The sequence below is a fragment of the Borostomias antarcticus genome (genome assembly GCF_949987555.1).
Source record: "Borostomias antarcticus genome assembly, chromosome: 22".
NCBI classification, from domain to species: Eukaryota; Metazoa; Chordata; class Actinopteri; order Stomiiformes; family Stomiidae; genus Borostomias; species Borostomias antarcticus.
The window spans coordinates 11,909,120-11,928,073 of record NC_140255.1 but is presented as its reverse complement, the minus strand read 5'-3'; the positions used below and the strand labels follow the sequence as shown (position 1 = coordinate 11,928,073).

The 18,954-nt window shown below is 40.9% G+C and overlaps 1 protein-coding gene across 1 annotated transcript; it reads left to right on the top strand.

Annotated features, from left to right (window-relative positions):
- Positions 1 to 5,513: 5,513 nt before the first annotated feature.
- Positions 5,514 to 17,405, top strand: LOC311323775 (cadherin-related family member 1a; the record flags this gene model as incomplete). Its single annotated transcript, XM_084456074.1, has 19 exons — positions 5,514 to 5,517; positions 6,491 to 6,542; positions 6,652 to 6,752; positions 7,244 to 7,339; positions 7,990 to 8,135; positions 8,234 to 8,284; positions 8,420 to 8,509; positions 8,604 to 8,690; positions 9,240 to 9,356; positions 9,713 to 9,856; positions 9,989 to 10,071; positions 10,237 to 10,333; positions 10,552 to 10,755; positions 11,513 to 11,665; positions 11,800 to 11,964; positions 12,855 to 12,922; positions 14,642 to 14,870; positions 15,115 to 15,369; positions 16,854 to 17,405. 19 exons carry the CDS (start codon positions 5,514 to 5,516, stop codon positions 17,403 to 17,405), a joined length of 2,694 nt encoding a protein of 897 aa, XP_084312200.1.
- Between the last annotated feature and the right edge of the window lie 1,549 nt (positions 17,406 to 18,954).

Sequence of the window (18,954 nt, the reverse complement as noted above, 5' to 3'; positions counted from 1 at the left end):
ATTACTACCTGCAGTTATTGTGTTATTCCATTGTCAAGCGATGTGTTGTGCTTATGCTGAATGAATACAAATGTAACTTAGGTGAATTTTGTAACGTTTGTCTTATAAGCACAGTCCCTGAACCCAGCGTAGACATGTTCTCACTGAGGTTCTCGCTTGTGCAATGTCGTGACTTTTTCAGATTTCCTCCATAGAGGCTTAGTCACGTTCTTGCTTCATCCGTGTGCTGAGAGGTATTGTACTTCACTGCGTCAGCTTGTTGGTGCAGTATATACTTTATTACAAATATTGGCAAGCCAACGGTATAATCTTCAAGATGATAACTCATGGCGTGTCAATAGAACCTTTGGGAACAAAATGTACTTGGGGCAGCAGACCTCAGAGAAAAGACAGCATAACAGACGCATAACTACACAAAGCATCAATGTAGTTTATAGATGTCTAAATATGTGCTGTGTACCCAGATACATTTGAAAACTGCTGTCTTCTGACTCCCTCAAATGAAATAAAAGTGAGTTATCTGATTCCAAGTGCTCCCTTATATTTTCCTTATTTTTTCTGCCCTTATTAGTTTAGAATTACTTGTACAAGTCATGAAAAATGTAATTTAATTAATTTACAGTATCCTGAACCATTACTTCACCATTGACTGGCAGATTCTATAAATATAATAATAATAAAACTTTATTTGTATAAAACCTTTTCATACAAATAAATGCAGCTCAAAGTGCTTTACAACAGAGTATGCATGCACAGAGTGCTTCACATAAAAATAGACATAAAATAAACCATAAACCGGAAAATACTAGGATACTGTTTGGGGCTTATTATTTGGTCACCAGAGAGAGACAGATCATACTGACCCATCCCATCTGAAATCCATGAACAATGTCCTTCCATCCTCTTTTATTCTCCTTGTGTACCTGTATAGAGTTTTTTTCTCACTGGCCCTAACTAGCACAGTGCTGGACATAAGAGCTTCTGCCTTCTACGTTTTTCCCCATAGACTAGCTCCGCGTAGCACCAGATGACAAAGGATTAGCGTGTTATCCTCTTGTCCACCATCTGTCCACTCCTCTAAAATTAAACCTCAAAACCAGGCCACTTGCAACAGATGCTAACATCTGTAAATATGCAGGTGCGTCACTAAAAACAGTACACGTGAAGTCCAGCTGCTTGGCTTTTAGAAACATACAAATGACATGTATGATATTTGTAACATGTACAGGTAGGCCTACTGTATGTGGTGCAGATGGTGGATAAAAAAGGCATGGTGGATGAGTTTGGAAAAAACACAGCATACCGTATGTACAGTATGTATAGCCTACATTATGTAGTAGGCTATGTATACCATATGTACAGTATGTATACATTATGTAGTATGTATACCGTATGTAATATATATATACCGTAGGCCTATGTAGCACATACCCGTGTGTACTGTATGTGTCCATGTCTCTGCCGAGGATAATTGTTGCCCTCTCTGTAATTGTATGTCATGTTGATGATCAGTAGTGGGTGGTAACCGTGTTTATTGGCAGTTTAAGCCTCTCACATATTACACATGCACTGGAACTGGGACATGCATAGCCTACTAATGCACCCTGGAACTCATTTTTTGGGAAAAAGTGCAGAGACAAAATTATTACAACTATATATATATACAGTAGGCTATATATAGGCCTATGTTCGGTCAATGTGAGAAAACGGGGAATGTGAGCTTTTCCCGGTTATTGCGCACATTCCCCGACCTCGCGGGGAATGTAGGAGAAACGTGCGTTTCTCACATCTCCCGGGTAATGTGCACATTCCCCGACCTTGCGGGAGATGTGAGAAATAGGGAGATGTGAGAAATTGGTTAGTATTTCTCACATCTCCCGCAAGGTCGGGGATTGTGCACATTAACCGGGAAATGCTTACAATTCCCGACCTTGCGGTAAATCTAGGAAAGCGCAACCGTATGCAAAACCTCTGCGCGGGAGAGGGCTCGTGCGCTTAGAACGAGAGAGCGCTTGACATTTTGCCCATGGTTTTCGAATACATAGTGTAGTGTATTTTTATACGGTATTACATCAATACATCTGTATTACTCTCATGTAGTAATCATTTTATTAAGAATAATGAATAAACTCAATTTTAGATAGAACTCTGTAATTACAAGCAACTTCATTGCAGTAGGAACTTGGTTAACTTAATTAGTTTATCATCTGGTTGACAACAAATGTCATGTCCTGAGGCAACATTCCTTTGCCCCTGAGGAACAATAGAGATGGCACCCTGAAGAAGAAGTCAGGAAGTCTACAGGTGATCAAAGCAGGACCGGAAAAACCCCAAGACTGCCCCCATGTCCGGAGGGGGGGCAGAGCTCAGTGACACCTATTGACCAATTGCAGGACTAGTTGTAAATGTACCTCCCTCGTATGCAAAATTGTTTGTTTATCGTGTGCTCATTGGCCTGAAGCCAAGGATATAAACCGGAGACCGAGTAAAGTACAGTAGTACCGCTGAGATTTGACCGAATGGCGTGCTCAATAAATTTGGTTTAAACTGCATTTTTCTCCAGAAGATTCTTTCCAAGTCAAGACGAAAAGATACGACAATAGCATCAATTGCATTAATGGAAACATTAAATTGGGTCTAATTATACATGTGTTGAAAGTTAAGATAATTAGCCTACAAGCCGCGAGGCTACGCAACACAATAAGCAAAACAATCTCACTGTTTCACTCGCCCCGCACGGCAGGGACAAGAGAAACAATGCACATCTTCTGTTCTCGGCCGTCTTGAATTGAACTGTTACACCACAGAACGAAACTTACAACTAATAGGTTAGTAAAGGACATGTACAAGTTGTTTGTCATCAAAAAATGTAATCTCCATCTTTATTAATTTCTGTGTAAATCTGATCAAACCAAAAAGTGTTTCATTCGTTCCGGTCCTCCCCTACAGTTAATAACAGTCTGTGGTCTACCTCGAACAGTAATATAGCCTATATGCTGCACACAGTGTAAGTAGTATTAGGAGGATAGGCCTACACTGGTGATCAAGTTAACAAACGCAAAAAGAAAATTGCGCAACAACAGGAAGGTGGGAACCTCCAAAGGAACCCTACACGTTAGCTAGCCGAAAGACAGACGAAAAGACGGAAAATCTCTCACAGGTGTGCGCCAGTAACGTTAGCCGTCGGTGCCTCTTATGGTGCACGCCCTCTGAGGCGCCACATAAGCCCTCTCCCACCACCCGGCTGCGCAGAAGTTTTGCATACGGTTGCGCTTTCCTAGATTTACCGCAAGGTCGGGAATTGTAGCATTTCCCGGTTAATGTGCACAATCTCCGACCGTACGGGAGATGTGAGTAGATAGTAAGTTACTTACTTACTGGAGAAGATAGATGCTGGTTGATCGTACCTTGCCATGGTAGAAGTGTGTTGTGTGTGTGTGTCTCAGGGGGTCACAAAACACTTCCACTAGCATAAATAATCAAGACCACCAGTGTATTTTCAGATATTATTGTCTGAATATAACGTTAATTTATCATCTGTAATCTATACTGTAGGTTATGTATAAGCATCAATTGTATAGCCTAACTAAAGGAGATTTTTAATCAGTAGCCTAGTGCATATCATTACATTGTCCACCATTTATTTTTAAATTCACAAGAACACTAAATCCAGCGTCTGTATGTAGCTACAGTAGGCTATGTATAAAATGTGAATGTACAGCAGATATTTTGATCAGTAGCCTAGTGCTTTACATTGTCTATCTGATATCTTAATATCACGAAACCATATCAATGTAACGTTAAATTAATGAAACCCATGTCTGTATGTGGGCTATGAACTGTACACTATGGAAATCAACAGCAGATGGCGTCTGAGGTGCTCCAGTCCTGCAGCCTCGCACTATAGGGTGGGGGTTTAAGTAAGGCTCTATGATCCTGCTGGGTCCCAGTCTCACTTGAATATGCTCCACTAATACTACTAATATGTATGCTGGTGCAAACATCATTATCTAGTAGTGTCTCTCCTCCTGTTGTTACATTTATAAATGCTGAATGACATATACACTGTATACTTCATTTTCAGCAGGCTAAGGCTATCATGGGCCTTCAACCTGTCAAGGTTTTCATCATGAATGCTCTTTTGGTGTTCAAACAGTACAGTATATCTGATGATAATAGATAATAAAACATCCGTCTACCCCCGTAAACAGAGAAAACGCTCATGGTTACTGTGTATATTTTGGGGAGCGGTGCAGGTTCATGACTGGCTGCGGGTGTGAGTGTGTCATCAAACGTCACAGGCTATTTTTGAACCTGTGAATAGATGATATCCACGACTGCAGCTCTGAGTCAGTAAAACAACACTGTGGATGTGCATAGAGCCCAGGGGAAAACAAACCTATAGTTCACACAGTAGCACACACACAAACTATATGATTCATACCCCCAACACTTTAATAATAGGCATTTTAATCTGTTTCTGTTAATGAAGACGTTTTTAAGTGTTATTTTTCTTGTTATCATTTAGAGTAAGATCCACTGATTGCCTTCCAGCTAGATAATCATTTTGGTTCAGGAACGTGGAATGTGTAGCGCGTGAGTACAGGCGAAGAGAAACCTCTTTTCAGCAGCACGTACTGTAAGAGGTGAGAGCGGTGTTAGTCCGGGTCAAAGCTGTCAAAGATGACCTCGAGGCATCAGGAGTTGAGTGAGCTAAAACATGTCGGCATGTGACTAAACAAAACAAGTGCTTTATGCTCAATAAAGCAATATGCTCAAATGTCCGTATAGCAACCACAACTGTTATATTATCAACTGTTGAGGTCAAATGTGTTAGTGGAAAAAGATCCCGAAGAGGCACTTTGTATACCACTGAAGAGGTTTACCGTCAGAATCAGAAATGTTGTTAACCGATCGTTAAACAACGACCTGAAGGATATGGTGGAATGGGATCAAGCAAAATTAATGGCAAACATCTCTGGTTATAAATGGCAAATACAGCATATTGTAAATTAAAGAATTTTGTTAAGAATGTAATAAGAAAAATGAATTGTGTTTTGAAAATAGGATTACTGATAAACACAATAGTAAAAAAGTAGGGATACACTCAATGATCTAATGGGCAAGAATACCCATTCCAATCCATCCTTCTAGACAGGAGGAAACTTCCTCACCAAACCAGCAGATGTCGCTAATCACTTGCCAAAAATTGATATAGATATCTTATTTATTAATTTAAAAAAATGTAGCCTAATCATGAAACGTTTTTCTTTTTTTTTTGATAGAGTAGGTCTAAGTATACGTAGGTAAGGTAAGAAATATGCTAATAACTCGCAAAAAATAAACCACCAGGTGTTGACGGCATTAACGGGAAACTTTGTCAACAGGTTGCTGGCTTTAACCAGTTTTATTGAGAGTTTTGGTAACGCTTTATAATACAGCTCGTGTTTTACACTGTCTTACCAGTGTATTACACTTGTAAGAGTGTATTACACTGGTAAGACCATCTAAACATGGGTAAGACAATAAGACACGGGTAAGACAGTGTAAAACACGGGTAAAACACTGGCTGTATTTTAAAGTTTTACCAAAGTTTTTTCATGTCAACAAAAATGGAGATCAGCTTCGTAAAATAATACCACTGCCCAAAAATGGGAAATCATTCTCTGGATCTGATAGTCGTCCTATAGGTTTATTGCCTGTGTTAAGTAAAATTATCGAAATAATAGTGTGAACAGTGTGAACAAATTAAATGCTGTTTTTCTATGAACAAATTAACCACTGATTTTCAACATGCATACAAAGAAGGGCATCCAACAGCTACGGCTCTGATTCAAATGACTGAGATAAATTGAAAAGAAGAAAATAATGGGTGCTATCCTATTTGATTTTACAGCACATTTTGATATTATTGATCATTAATTATTAATGAAAAAATAGATTGTTATGGCTTTTCTCAGTCTGCATTATCATGGATGGAGAGGTATTTAACAGACAGGACACAAATCTTTTTTTCTCAATGGGAGCTATTCAGATTTTCAAACTGTAAGGTGTGGAGTGCCCCAAGGAAGCTGTTTTGGGCCATTGCTGTACATCATCTTCACAAAATTTGACTTACCACTATTCGATTGCACTTCTAGTTTTTTATTTTGATTATTGTATTGAATACTAGCGTGGAATGGATTGTGATATGAGTTTTGTTGGGACACTGAAGTGAAACTGACTTTTTCATATTTTTTGATTATTGAATTACCAGGAGCTTGTCTGTGTATGTGTTTCTAGTCTACAGTATGTCTGGTTTATTTTGTAATGTTAAGTGATGGAAGTGTAAAGGTTGCATTGTCACTATGTAAAGTCTGTGTTGAGGACTGGAAGAATAGTACTGCAATGCTGTACCTAATTGGGTCCTAATAAATGAAACTAAAAAGCATGCACAATATGGTGTGATCACACCCTGGGTTGTGAGAAGTGTGATATCTGCTTCCTATAGGGAACGGTAACTACAAGTGGGGGAAATTAGACAGGTCTAAGATGTCTGCAGAGTAAAGGATGCGTCACAGGATTAGAGTCTCAGAATCTGCCCCAGCCTCTTCCACTGAGCCAGACAGAAGACTCCTCCAGAAGGGCACTCAGCTAACCTCCCTCCCCAAGCCCTCCGCATGATCCAACCACACCTCGCTTCTCCACCGGGATGAAGAGCGCAAAGAAAGCCTCTGTTTTTCTGTTCCTCATCTTGGTCCACCTCTCCTTGGGTAAGTTATTTTGTCTCCTTGTCTTTGTTTAAAGGTTATAGGAGGTTATTACTGTACCTTGTTATTACCATGCTAATCCTCGCCACACAGGAGGCATGCCTCCACTCCTTATGCGTGTGTTTGTATGTGTAAGTAAGCAGGTGTGAAAGTGTATGTGTGTATTTGTGTGTGTGTATGTACTATAGACGGGAGTGTTTTATTAAGTGGACCCCCGACTGACTGTACTGAACTACCCATCCTCTTCTCTCTCACTTTACAGTACCTGCCTTTTTAACAAGTGAGTCCAACTAATATTTCATTATGTTTAATAGTACTTCAGTATACTGATATGTGTAATTAATGATTATATACAAAATAAATTGATTATAAAGATGGCATATGGGTATGATAAAGATGACATATGGGTATTGTATGGTATTGTACGGTAACAATTATTGTTATTGAGACTATTATGACATTATTTGAATTAATTTGTTTACTATTATCATCAGGGCAATCCGACTATGCTCCGTCTTTCTATGATAATGGACGCAGCAGTACGGAGGGGAACATGGCTTTGTTCAGTATCTCAGAGGACACACCAGTTGGTGAGGCTTTAACAATCATATAAGAGAGCAATTCTTATTTGAATAATAATCTGTGAACAATGTAGGCTACATAATAATATGGCTCAAAGATCTTTCATTCAAAAGTAGTTTGGATGCATGTGTAGAGTGTAGAGTAACTGTACTGTATGTCAATTGTGAGTGATCACATGAGCAGCACAGAGTCTGAGATTTATCACTGTAATTCCTCATAGATTGTGACGTATGTTTTGGCTTAGGGCAAAAACAAACAGGGGGCAGTGACACTTCTCATAGCATGGGAAACAAGACATAAAAAATACTTATTCAAGACTAGTACTTGATGTAGGTACATGGAATGCATTTCGCTGATTTAAAAGTTGTCATATTGCTGCTCGATGGTCTCGTTGAGAGAGGTCAGGGAATCATTTTTACAGCTCACTTTTCTGGCCCCCAGGTGAATCTGTTTTTGTTCTTCCCTCTGGAATATGTACTGTAGGGGTAGGACCTATGCCCCCCCCCCCCCATTTCTCTCTGTAAAGTGCATTGTGTTCCTGTGTTCCTGTCGCTGTGTATAAAATGTGCTATACAAATAAAGTTTTAATTTGGTCTGATTTGGTATTGTCTGATATTGTTGTTTGATCATATTCATATGTATTTCTCTTTTACCATAGGAACTCAGGTGTACATTCTGAAAGGCACAGACCCAGAAGGGGACCATGTGCGGTACGGGATGACTTTTGAAAAGGGCTCTAAAGAATACTTTACAGTGGACCCCAAGTCTGGAAATGTGACTCTAGTGGAACAACTAGACAGAGAGGTGAATTCAACACAGAGCTGTTTGAAAACGTGTGCAACAGTGGTAGAATCATATGTCCAGTGTTTAACCTAAACACACCCATTTACCACTTTTTTCAGGAACAAGATGAAATTTCAGCAGTTGTCACCATCACTGACGGCCGGAATAAGGCGAGTTATGTTGATAAACAGTTGTTATGTTGATGAACAGTGTCAAATCTGTATGTATCTATAGTAGTTCACATTCAACATTCAGCCCAGCCGTGTCTCAGAGGTTGTGTTTTGTTTTCATTTTCTCTCCTACAGGTTGCTGAGACAATAAGGGTGTTTGTCACAGACGCCAACGATGAGCGACCAGAGTTTCAAAACCCACCATTTGTCGTCGATGTCCCAGAGGTTTGTGTCAGCTCACCATGACAGCTTGACACCACTGTGATATAGTACTGAATGTGTGGCATCAAATGCCCTTCAATGTTTGCATCGTCTACAGGACACTGCCCCTGGAAGTAGCATTTACAGAGTGCAAGCACTGGATAGGGATATTGGCTCTGGAGGCAGTGTCTCCTACTACCTACAGGTAAGAATCATATCTATGTAGTGATCCTGTCCACTGTTTTGGTCTAGTTCTGAGCTTAGGGTTCATGAGAACCATTGTCCTGTTGATGGATGACAAGGATGCATTTTTGTGGAAACGATGTATGGACAGAATGAATTTCACACTAGTATAGCCTACAGACTGTCAACGGTGTTACTTTAGTGGATTACATTTCAATTATATTTGAGAAAGGTATTGAGGGCTTAGTTGAAGCTTAGGTTGTGTTTGCCAGTTAACAATAGTTACCAATATTTATGTGGCAACGGGGAGATGTACACTGTGTCTGTACTATCCTGGTGCATGTAGAACCAGACATCATAAACAAAAAACTCATGGTCCAAAGACATGAAAGAAAGATAAGAAAATGACCAGCAGATCAAAAGACAACTTCCCTTCAAATCCATTTTATCATTGTGTCAATTGATCATTTTATCAATTGAACATCAATTGAATGTGTTTAATTTGATTGCCCGTAAACAGATTAGATCAGAGTCTTCATCAGTAATTGGATGGTGTTGTTTACGTTTTCAGAGTACACCCAACAGCAAGTTCACCATCGACGGCCACAGCGGGGTGCTTCGCATCAAACATGGCGAGACTCTGGACTACGAGACCGTGGCAACGCACATTGTGACGGTGATTGCCAAGGTGAGAGGATGATGTCATCCCTGTCTGGGACTGGCAGCTGTGCACTGAAAGATGAGGGGAGGGAGCCTTGGAGCTGGGCGGGGGGGTCAGCCCCTTGTCTAAGTGATTACCTAATTCTACATAAAGGGCTTCCATATGGTTGCTGATTTTGCTATACAATACGTTCATAATCAACATATACATGTAGCAGTAGCTGGTATGTTATTAATTAAGCGTTACCAACCAAGTAAAGCACAGCATTCTAAAGCAGACGCTCTCATACAGTAACTAGGACAAAAACCAACAGAATAGATCCTATGAGTAAATGATGCCCACTGTACTATAAATCCCATGTCTACCTTCTTGCTATGCATTAGGATGGGGGTGGTAGCTATCAGGGGAAGGACTGGGTGATGAGCTCCACGGCCACCGTTACCGTGAACGTGATCGACGCCCAGGACGCTCCGCCATCTTTTATCGGGACCCCCTACTTTGGATACATCTACGAGGTCTCCCTTCCTGTAAGCTCCACAAACTCAGACCTTCTACACTCTGCAGTGCTGTGCAGTTATTATTTCATGATGTACAGTATTACTATGTTATTACATGATGTATAACTATGTTATTACATGGCGATAATCATGTGCTTCCAGGGCACTGAGATATTCACTGCGTATGCCAAAGACGGAGACCAGGGGAATCCTAATCCTATTCATTATTCCATCATTAATGGTAAGTAATAATGTATACTGTAGGCAGCTACAGTACATACTCAACACACAGTATTCTATCATTGGACCAGTATCTTTGGTTGTTCTTGTTGCATGCTTTGGTTTGGAGCTATTTCAGAATGTTGTTTTGTTCACACACATAATATCTTCATCTTTCTATCTTTAGGTAGTGATGGGGTCTTTGCTGTGAACAGCACAAGTGGCTGCATCACTCTTAATGTTTATCCTGTCCAGCTGAGAAATGAATTATATGAAATCAAAGTCAAGGTAACAGTCATTCCTTCTCTATTTGTTGAATCTTCTTATATCCTGGGTATTGTGCAATTTCCCCCCGGGAATCAATAAAGTACTACTACTACTACTACTACTACTACTACTATCACATTGTTATTATTCTGGTATGGTCTTCTGTGTGTGTATTGTAATTTAATCTGTAATTTAATTTCACCTGTTTGTGTTTGTCTATCTGTCTCTTGTAAACAAAGGCCTCTGAGCTGGGGCCGAATAACGAGCTGTTGGACTACGCCATCACAATGGTAACGGTGCGAGTGGTAGACCTGAACAACCACCCCCCAACCTTCTACGGGGAGAACGGGCCACAGACCAAGTTTGAGGTCACCATGTACGAACACCCGCCATCCGGAGAGATACTCAGAGGCCTGAAGATTACAGTGAATGACTCAGATCAGGTACATAATAAAATGGTACATAATTATATACAGTGGGACTGTGGGATGGTGCCACAACCGGCACATGCCCCTCACTCCCCTCTCATGTGCACTCGCAGATGTCACTCTGATGATGCATAATCAATTCCTAGTGCGACCTCTGTCAAGTTATGCAAGACCATTTTAGGGAAACATCTCCAAATATCCTTTAGAAAACAACAGACAGACAGTACAGATGTTAGACAGTTCCCCACCATTACAGGTTGTCCAGTCAAAGTTTCTTACAGCCCAATATCACAACATAGGTCTCAAAAAGTTGTACATAAAAAGAAGTACAGTACTGTACTGTACATTTGCAAAAATGTATAAAAGTGAGGTAAGCCACATGTAAACAAATATTGTGTTTTATATGATATATGACATTTATTGTATAACATGTTATAGGAAATATTTAAAATTAAAGAACATACGCCTGTACACAATAAGCACTTAAATCTCCTGTACATTCATATCTGAGAATAGATGGAAAACACATATAACACGTATAGCTACTGTACAAAAGTACATAAACATAACATAGGCAGATAAAACTGAAACTATCCTTTAATACTCAATGCAGACTAAGTGGGGTTGAAGGTTGATGCCAAAAGATGTGTTTTGAGTTTACTTTTGAATGAGTCAACTGATCTAGGCTCTTTAATCTGAATAGGGAGACTGAAACTGAAATCACATAATGTTGTAATGCTCGCTAATGTGGTGGACTGTTTATTTCCCCAAGGGGGCCAATGCTAAATTCAAGCTGAGGTTGGTGGGCCCAGGCAAGGTACTCAGAGTGGTCCCCCAGACAGTCCTCAATGAAGCACAAGTCACAATCATCGTAGAAGACTCTGCAGCCATCGACTATGAAAAAGGCTCAACCCTAACATTCAAGGTAATTCTGCTATCCAACAGCATTTTTTTAGAAAATGATCTTACAAATATCCCATTCCCTTCCTCTCAATATGATGGCAGAAATGCTTAGAAACTCTCTCACAAGATACAGTAACACGCTTTTTCTTGCTGCAGCTGCTAGCAGTTGAAATTGACACACCTGAGCGATTCAGTGCGACGGCCGACATTGTGATCAACCTTCTGGACACAAACGACAACATCCCCAAGTTCCCGTCAGAGTATTACATCGCCAGGATACCTGAGAACTCCCCCGGCGGCTCCAACGTGGTGTCTGTGACGGTGGGTGGATCTGGATTAAACTCTCTAACTCATGCCAACCAAAACATGGTGATTTTGTAATCCCCCAATCGTCCAGCGGAAATGGTTCACCAGAAGCTGAGAGGGGAGCACTTCCTGGCCAGTCACACTGAGAACTCTAGCAACTTCCTGTCTGTTATGAAATTAATGTTCTCACACTATCTGCAATGTCTGAGATATATCCACTTAATTGACACACAGTACCTGCTTTCTATTTCAGCTCTAAAAATGGTACAATTCATGTAAAGTGATAGTTGAGATATGTATATCTTTATACAGTACTGTACATCCAATTGAGGTCATGCAATCAATGTAATGCCTCTTTTTATGTTAGAGTTGGGGAAGATGAACGGCCCTCTGTCTGGGTTAATAGAAATGGCCTTTGTCCCATGTCCTGCAGAGCCCTGCCCCGAGGGACCCATAGACAGCCTCCGCTGGGGTGAAATCCCCCACACATGATACACAGGCTTAGCATCATCACCAGTTATCCTCAGGCACCTCCAATTAACTAATGGATGGTCACTAAGTGACCTTGACCTTGGGAGTTTTGTCCCCCCACACAACAATACTGTTATTGCTACAGTATGTTATTGTCTTTCTAGGACTAATAGTAAAATTAAATGATACAAAAAAGTATAAAAGGTAATAATCTTTGTTAACATAGATAATATTTTTGGCAAGTGTTATATGTTTTTGGCAAGTGTTTTATACTGTTAAAAAAGCTTGTAGAGCATGAGACTCTTAATCTTCGGTTGTAGGTTTGAGCCTCATTTTGGGCATAGTTAAAAATGTCATTGTACATGGTACTGCAACATGTTTGATCTTATTTAGAGACTCTGACCCTCAGCAAACTCCTGTCCTCTCCCTTTCAGGCCGCGGATCCAGACTCAGGCCTCTGGGGGGAAGTTAAATACTCCATTTATGGTTCAGGATCTGACCTGTGAGTACCCTGTCAGCTCACACACTGTACACTCAGCTCTGATTACAAACTATTGAGAAATCCTTGAATCTTCTAATAACCTTGAACTCATCATAATTTGTTAACCTTTGACCATATGTAAATCCCATGACTAAGGAGGTGAGAGATGGCAGTATTGAAGATCAGTACCCTGCCCATGTTGTTCTGAGACTGGTCCTATGGGGATTAGGGAACACTCAGGAGGAACCTCCGTCTCTGTTGGCAGGAGGGTGCTGGGGGCCAGAGGACTCAGTAAGGCTGTCTCAGCTGCTCTCCTGCACAAACAGCTTATTGTAAGATGGTAGCGAGATACTGGCTAATCTCCTAATTGGATTGGGAGGGAAAAAATAGACTGCCAGGTCCGTCTTGTGTAGGGAGGACCAATTAACATGCAATGTGACAGCTGGAGGTATGAAGGAGTTAACGCTCCGGAAAGCAAGGCAGCATTGGGAACTGCAAATTTATGCTAGTCTCGGCGCAGGCAGGGGTTAAAACGAACGTGTGAAAGTTAACAGATTGAAAGCAATTTGTTAATTTTCACAGGGAAAAACTAGAAAAGATTGGATTGGATATGTGATGTGATACACGACATTGGAATGAAAAATGTGCTTACTGGTCTGACTTTTATGGATATACAGACAATAATATGTCTATTTTTCACACTGGTGTTTAGGAAAACCTAGCCGTTGCTGTGTGGTACTGTAAATGTTGGTAGCCTGACGTATGTGTACCGTTCCTCTCTGGATAAGCTGGCCCCTCTTTTAATTAATAATAATACAAATCTAAATTTCTAATAACATTGATATTCTTGTAGAGAGAAGGACACATGGGAAAGGAACAGGCAGAAGTGCTACTAGCGCAACCACTAGTGATGAAACATCTTAGTGGAGGGTGCTCTTTGTTCAAAAGGGTAACTGAATAAATTTACACTAACAATTTACACTGTGTAACAATTTACTCTATTGCAATTATATAATCTCATAACGCACCCCTTATGAGCCTCAGTGTAGTCTGAGATCCTCAGACGAAAGGATACTGAGGTAAGGCCCCTAGGCTTTGGAATGTCCTGCCTGAGGGAATCAGGGCTGCAGAGTCTATAGCTCTTTTTAAGTCCCTTCTTAAAACACGTTTACAAAACTGCCTTTAATGTTTGATGTGTTTTGCCTACATTTCTCGAATTGTACTGTAGCCCTGTCATGTTCAGTATATCTTTATACCTCTGCCCCAGCAAAAGCGCGCCAATGTAGAAATTTTGGAGCGGATTCAAATCATGGGGCGGGTCCACAAGCTGCCCAAACACAGCCGGCCAGTCACCTCCATTTATTTTTTAGACCAGGTTCATGCTAAAACTACCAGACTGATTTTCCGGAAATTCGGTGGAGGGATGTACTGTAACAAATCATTAAATTCTGTAGCAGATCCGAATCGCAAGGTGGGTCCATGAGCCGCCCAAACATGGCCGGGCCAGACTTTCACCTCCATTCATTTTTTGTACTATAGATAAAATGTTTTCCCTTTTGTTGCTCGCTCTGTGTACTGTTGTGATGTTTTGTGAAGCTCTTAGTTACTATGTATTATTATTATTATTATTGTTGTTGTTGTTGTTGTTGTTGTTATTATATTATTCCATGCTCATCAGAGACAGGAGTGTAGACTATAGAGGTCTTTAGCCTACTAAATGCACTCTGTTGTGGTTTCCAGGTTCCTGATTCACCCATCAACAGGGATCATATACACACAGCCCTGGGCCACGCTCGATGCAGAGATGAGGTCCAAGTATAACTTCTATGTGAAGGCCGAGGACACTGAGGGGAAGTACAGCATAGCCGAGGTCTTTGTCACCGTCCTCGACCTCAACGACCACCCCCCAGAGTTCAACAATAACTTCCAGGAGAAGACCATGGTCATCGGTGCACATGTAAAAGTAGAGGTAATGGCATAACCATTCATTTTACTGGCAAAAATAACACCTCTGTTACAATGCAAGAAGAAAGCAATTAGAACATGTAGTTAGTATTACAACAGTTATTGCACGATTATTACACCTTTATATATATATATATATATATATATATATATATATATATACTGTAGAGTGGGGGAAGTTGGCTACTGCCTGCTCTAGTTTGCATTATGTTTGAAATTTGCCAGAAATATTTTTCTCCCTCATTTAGGCTGTGGATGAAGACGCTGAGTCGCCCAACAACCTCATCGAGTATTCCATAATGAGAGCCGACCCCGACAACATCTTTGAGATCAATGCGGAGACGGGCGAGATCAGTCTCAAGTCCTACATCACGTCCATGGCGATTGTCCAGAACATCACCAAGCAGAAAGACTGCAAGTGGTCTTTGGTGGTGCAGGCCCGGGACAGAGGTTCCCCATCCTTCAGCACCACGGCCATGGTGAACATCGATATTACCCAGGCCGTAAGTATCCAAAAGATGTTCCTTAGTCAGCCATGCCAGCAGTACTACTGTTGCTCTGCCACGCCTATAGCAGCTATGCGCCTACAGTAGCCTACGCTGCTCTGCATGCTAACCTCCCCCACATGGGAATGTGGTGTTTGTTGTTTTGGTACAGTTAGCTACTGTATACAGGTGTATGTCTTATGCAACGTTCACCGGGAGGCCTAATTTAGACTTTCTAGTCCCATATCCATTTTTATATTCATATCCATTGACTACATTAATTTTGACGTTCGACAGATTCCATATTGTTCCATCAGTTTGCATTGCATTTCTTTTTCCAACGTTCTGATGTGAAACTTGGTATACTATAAGTTGTCTGCCATGTGTCTGTATGTGTGTGTTGTATTGTGCTTTCAGATCAAAGAGCGAACTATTGCATACTTCTTGGGCCTCCGCAAGCGGCCTGCGACTGTTTTTGGATTTTTTTTGTGCATTGGTCTCTTCATCATCTCACTAACGATCTGTATATCCACCGTCTTGTACTGCAATGCAGTGAAAAGGTCCCGTATTAACCCTGAGGGCAGTTATATAAAAGTAGTCCGCAGGCACAATCCATGAGACAGACCTATTCATGTTGATAATACTTCACTGTATATCACTTTATATACTGTATGTCTTTAAAACATTTTCATTTCTTGAACACATATATCTATTTTTCTACTATTTTGTCTGTAAAAGAACTTGTGTACATTATGTAGGAAAGCCAGATTGATACTTTTTTATACCCAATGTAATACACTAAAATCTATTTGGTGTAATCTTTTTTTAAATGTTCTACTACTCCGTTTTAGATGCCTGAATCATCGTTGTATACTCATTGTATGATATTCATTGTTTTCATAACCAGTTCAGCAAGATATAATTCAAACAATTTGCTTATCTGAAGTACTGTAACTAAGATGTAGAAATAGGCTTCAGGCCAGAGTGACTTGAATCTGGCTTAATTTGGGATTTAAACATGTTTTGCCAGACTAATCTCTACTCTTCCATTTAAATGCACATGTAAATAACGCACTCAACCAAATATTCACTAACAGACGTTGTGGCCCTCTATAAAACTGCCCCATGTGTAATCCACCCTCAGCCCTCATCAAACACATGCTTTATGGGCTGAGAGACCAGGCCAGATGCTGTGCACTGCCAGAAGCACTCCCGACAACCAGTGGTGTGCATAGTGCTGCTTACCCTCTCTCAGTATACTAGTATCATATATAGCTGGGTCCCCAGGCTGGGACCAGTAGACAGCTTAGCCTGTGCGTGTGGAAGTGTCATGCTTGCTTGTAGTGTTACTGGGAGGTTGTCTGGGCCTCCTCTGTCAGTGCTTTTCTCATCCATGTCTCATGCTTGCATGCTGTGGACAAAATGGTGCCTAAACCTTTCATTTCAGCCCCTTGGGCGTGTTTAAGTTTAAGTATTCTCTTTGTGTGTATTCTCTTTTACAGACTCCACTCAATGGGCCTATGGGGGCCTTTTTATTGCAAAGTAGGGAGAATCCGATGAAAGTTGTAGGCATGGTCATTGGTATCATTATCTTGATGGTAGGGGTGACTGTCTCGATCTCCACGGCTCTGTTCTTGCGCAACACAAGGTCGAACAGGATCATGCCGGCGCGCCGCATCATCAGAAGGAGACCGCGGCCCCGCCAGCCGTGGACGTTCCGGATGCCGTTCCTCGGTGGAAACAGCCGAGCGGCGAAGTTCCACGCCTACGACCTGGAGGGCAGCCCTGACCGGGACAACAGCAGCAACCCGCGGCCATGGCCCACACCCCCCAGCGCCCCCAGCCTGCCCCCTCCCCCTATGAGCCCCAGCAGGCTCAGCGAGAGGCCAAGCGAGAGGTCCTGCGCCATGCCCACTGTCTCGGGGGCCTTGGAAACCAAGGGCTCCAGGAAGTCGATCCGCAGCAAACAGAGCAACGTCAGCTCCGCCCTGGTCTCAGAGCTCAAAATGAGACTGGAGCAGAAAATCATTGAGGCCAACCAAGGCTATTGTTAGATCTTTCCGACCCACTCTGTGTTCTTGTAAAGATAACATCGGACACTTGGGACCATTGATTCACACACACACACACACACACACACACACACACACACACACACACACACACACACACACACACACACACATACACATTGTCTAATGAGAAGGCATTTTTAATCACTGCTCCTTAGTTCCTCTGCTCTTTGTACATTTGATTAAGATAAAAACGCAGTGTTTGTTTCCCAACTGAAAGCACCTTTTCACTGGTCTGTCAGGAGACAGTCATGAGTTGTTGATGGGGCTCTTGTTCACCACACTGCCCTCTAGAGGATGATATAATATTGACCTGGGCTGAGGAGAAGGACTGGATGATGTCTCAGGAGAGGATTACTGGGAATTACTCTGTATACATAATTATGTTCCTTTGATGTCCTGAAAAATGATTTTGCATTTGAACATTTTTCAAGAATAGCGCTCAATAACAGCATTGGTTTGTGTACCCTGACAATTGTATCTAATTTAACAATACAACTACTGTATACGCCATACAGTTTTTCAGATGACAAATACCACTGCTTAACATGAAGTGCTGACATTACTGTACTGATATTCTAAATGTGTTTGTCAAAATGTTCTGCTTTGAAAGCTATGGATTTTTTTTTATATGATTACAAGGTGCCACTGTAGACTCATATAAATAACAGAAGCTGTGCTGTTTGTATCTGTTTTCACTTGCCCTGTAGAGATGCTTTTATATGACAAACATTTTTTATTTATTTTACAACTGTTGTAATTCTTCCATTTTGGTTCTTGGCTTATTCATGAAGAGACGTTGGTGGATGTGCGCTCCATCCAAGCTTCTCTTTCTTGCTTGCTTAATGATCAAACTAGTAAACAATGTAAATGAATAGCGGTAATCAGTAATCATTTTATTAACACGTGTAAGTCAGGCATCATCATCCCTTAAAGTTAACAAGCTTGCAATGTTCAGGTAAATAGCTACAGTACAACTCTATATGGATAGACTGCAAGGAAGCCTACTTGATAGATACTGATAGTGTTCTTGTATCTAGATTTGATGGCTCAGTGTAAGATCATGCTTATTTATTGCACAGCTTTAACAGCTGATTCAACAATGCCTTCTGCTGAGGGTAAATACATATAAATATAATAAATATTACTCTTATATTAAATATTATTCTTATTGTCTATCTTAAATCAATATGTATTACACTTGCCTGTCCTTTTAAGTGACACCTTTGTATTGTCTTTGTACTTATGATTTTGAATAAATATCTGCAAAATGATCAGTAATGCTGTGTTTAATATTGTTAGTTCATATCAGTTAATATTACATGAAAGTATTGCCCATTTTTGTGATTGTGTTGTGCCCTGGAAAGCAGAAAACATGAAAATAGTAGGACACATCTTTGTGCTTTGGGTTACTGTTGTAAGGCTGTACCATTACCCAGTATAGACAAAACAAAGAGTGTATTGAGTGTATTGTTGAGTATGTGTATTGTTGAGTATGGTCAAGTAGTCCCACTGTCTGCTCTCCGTCTAA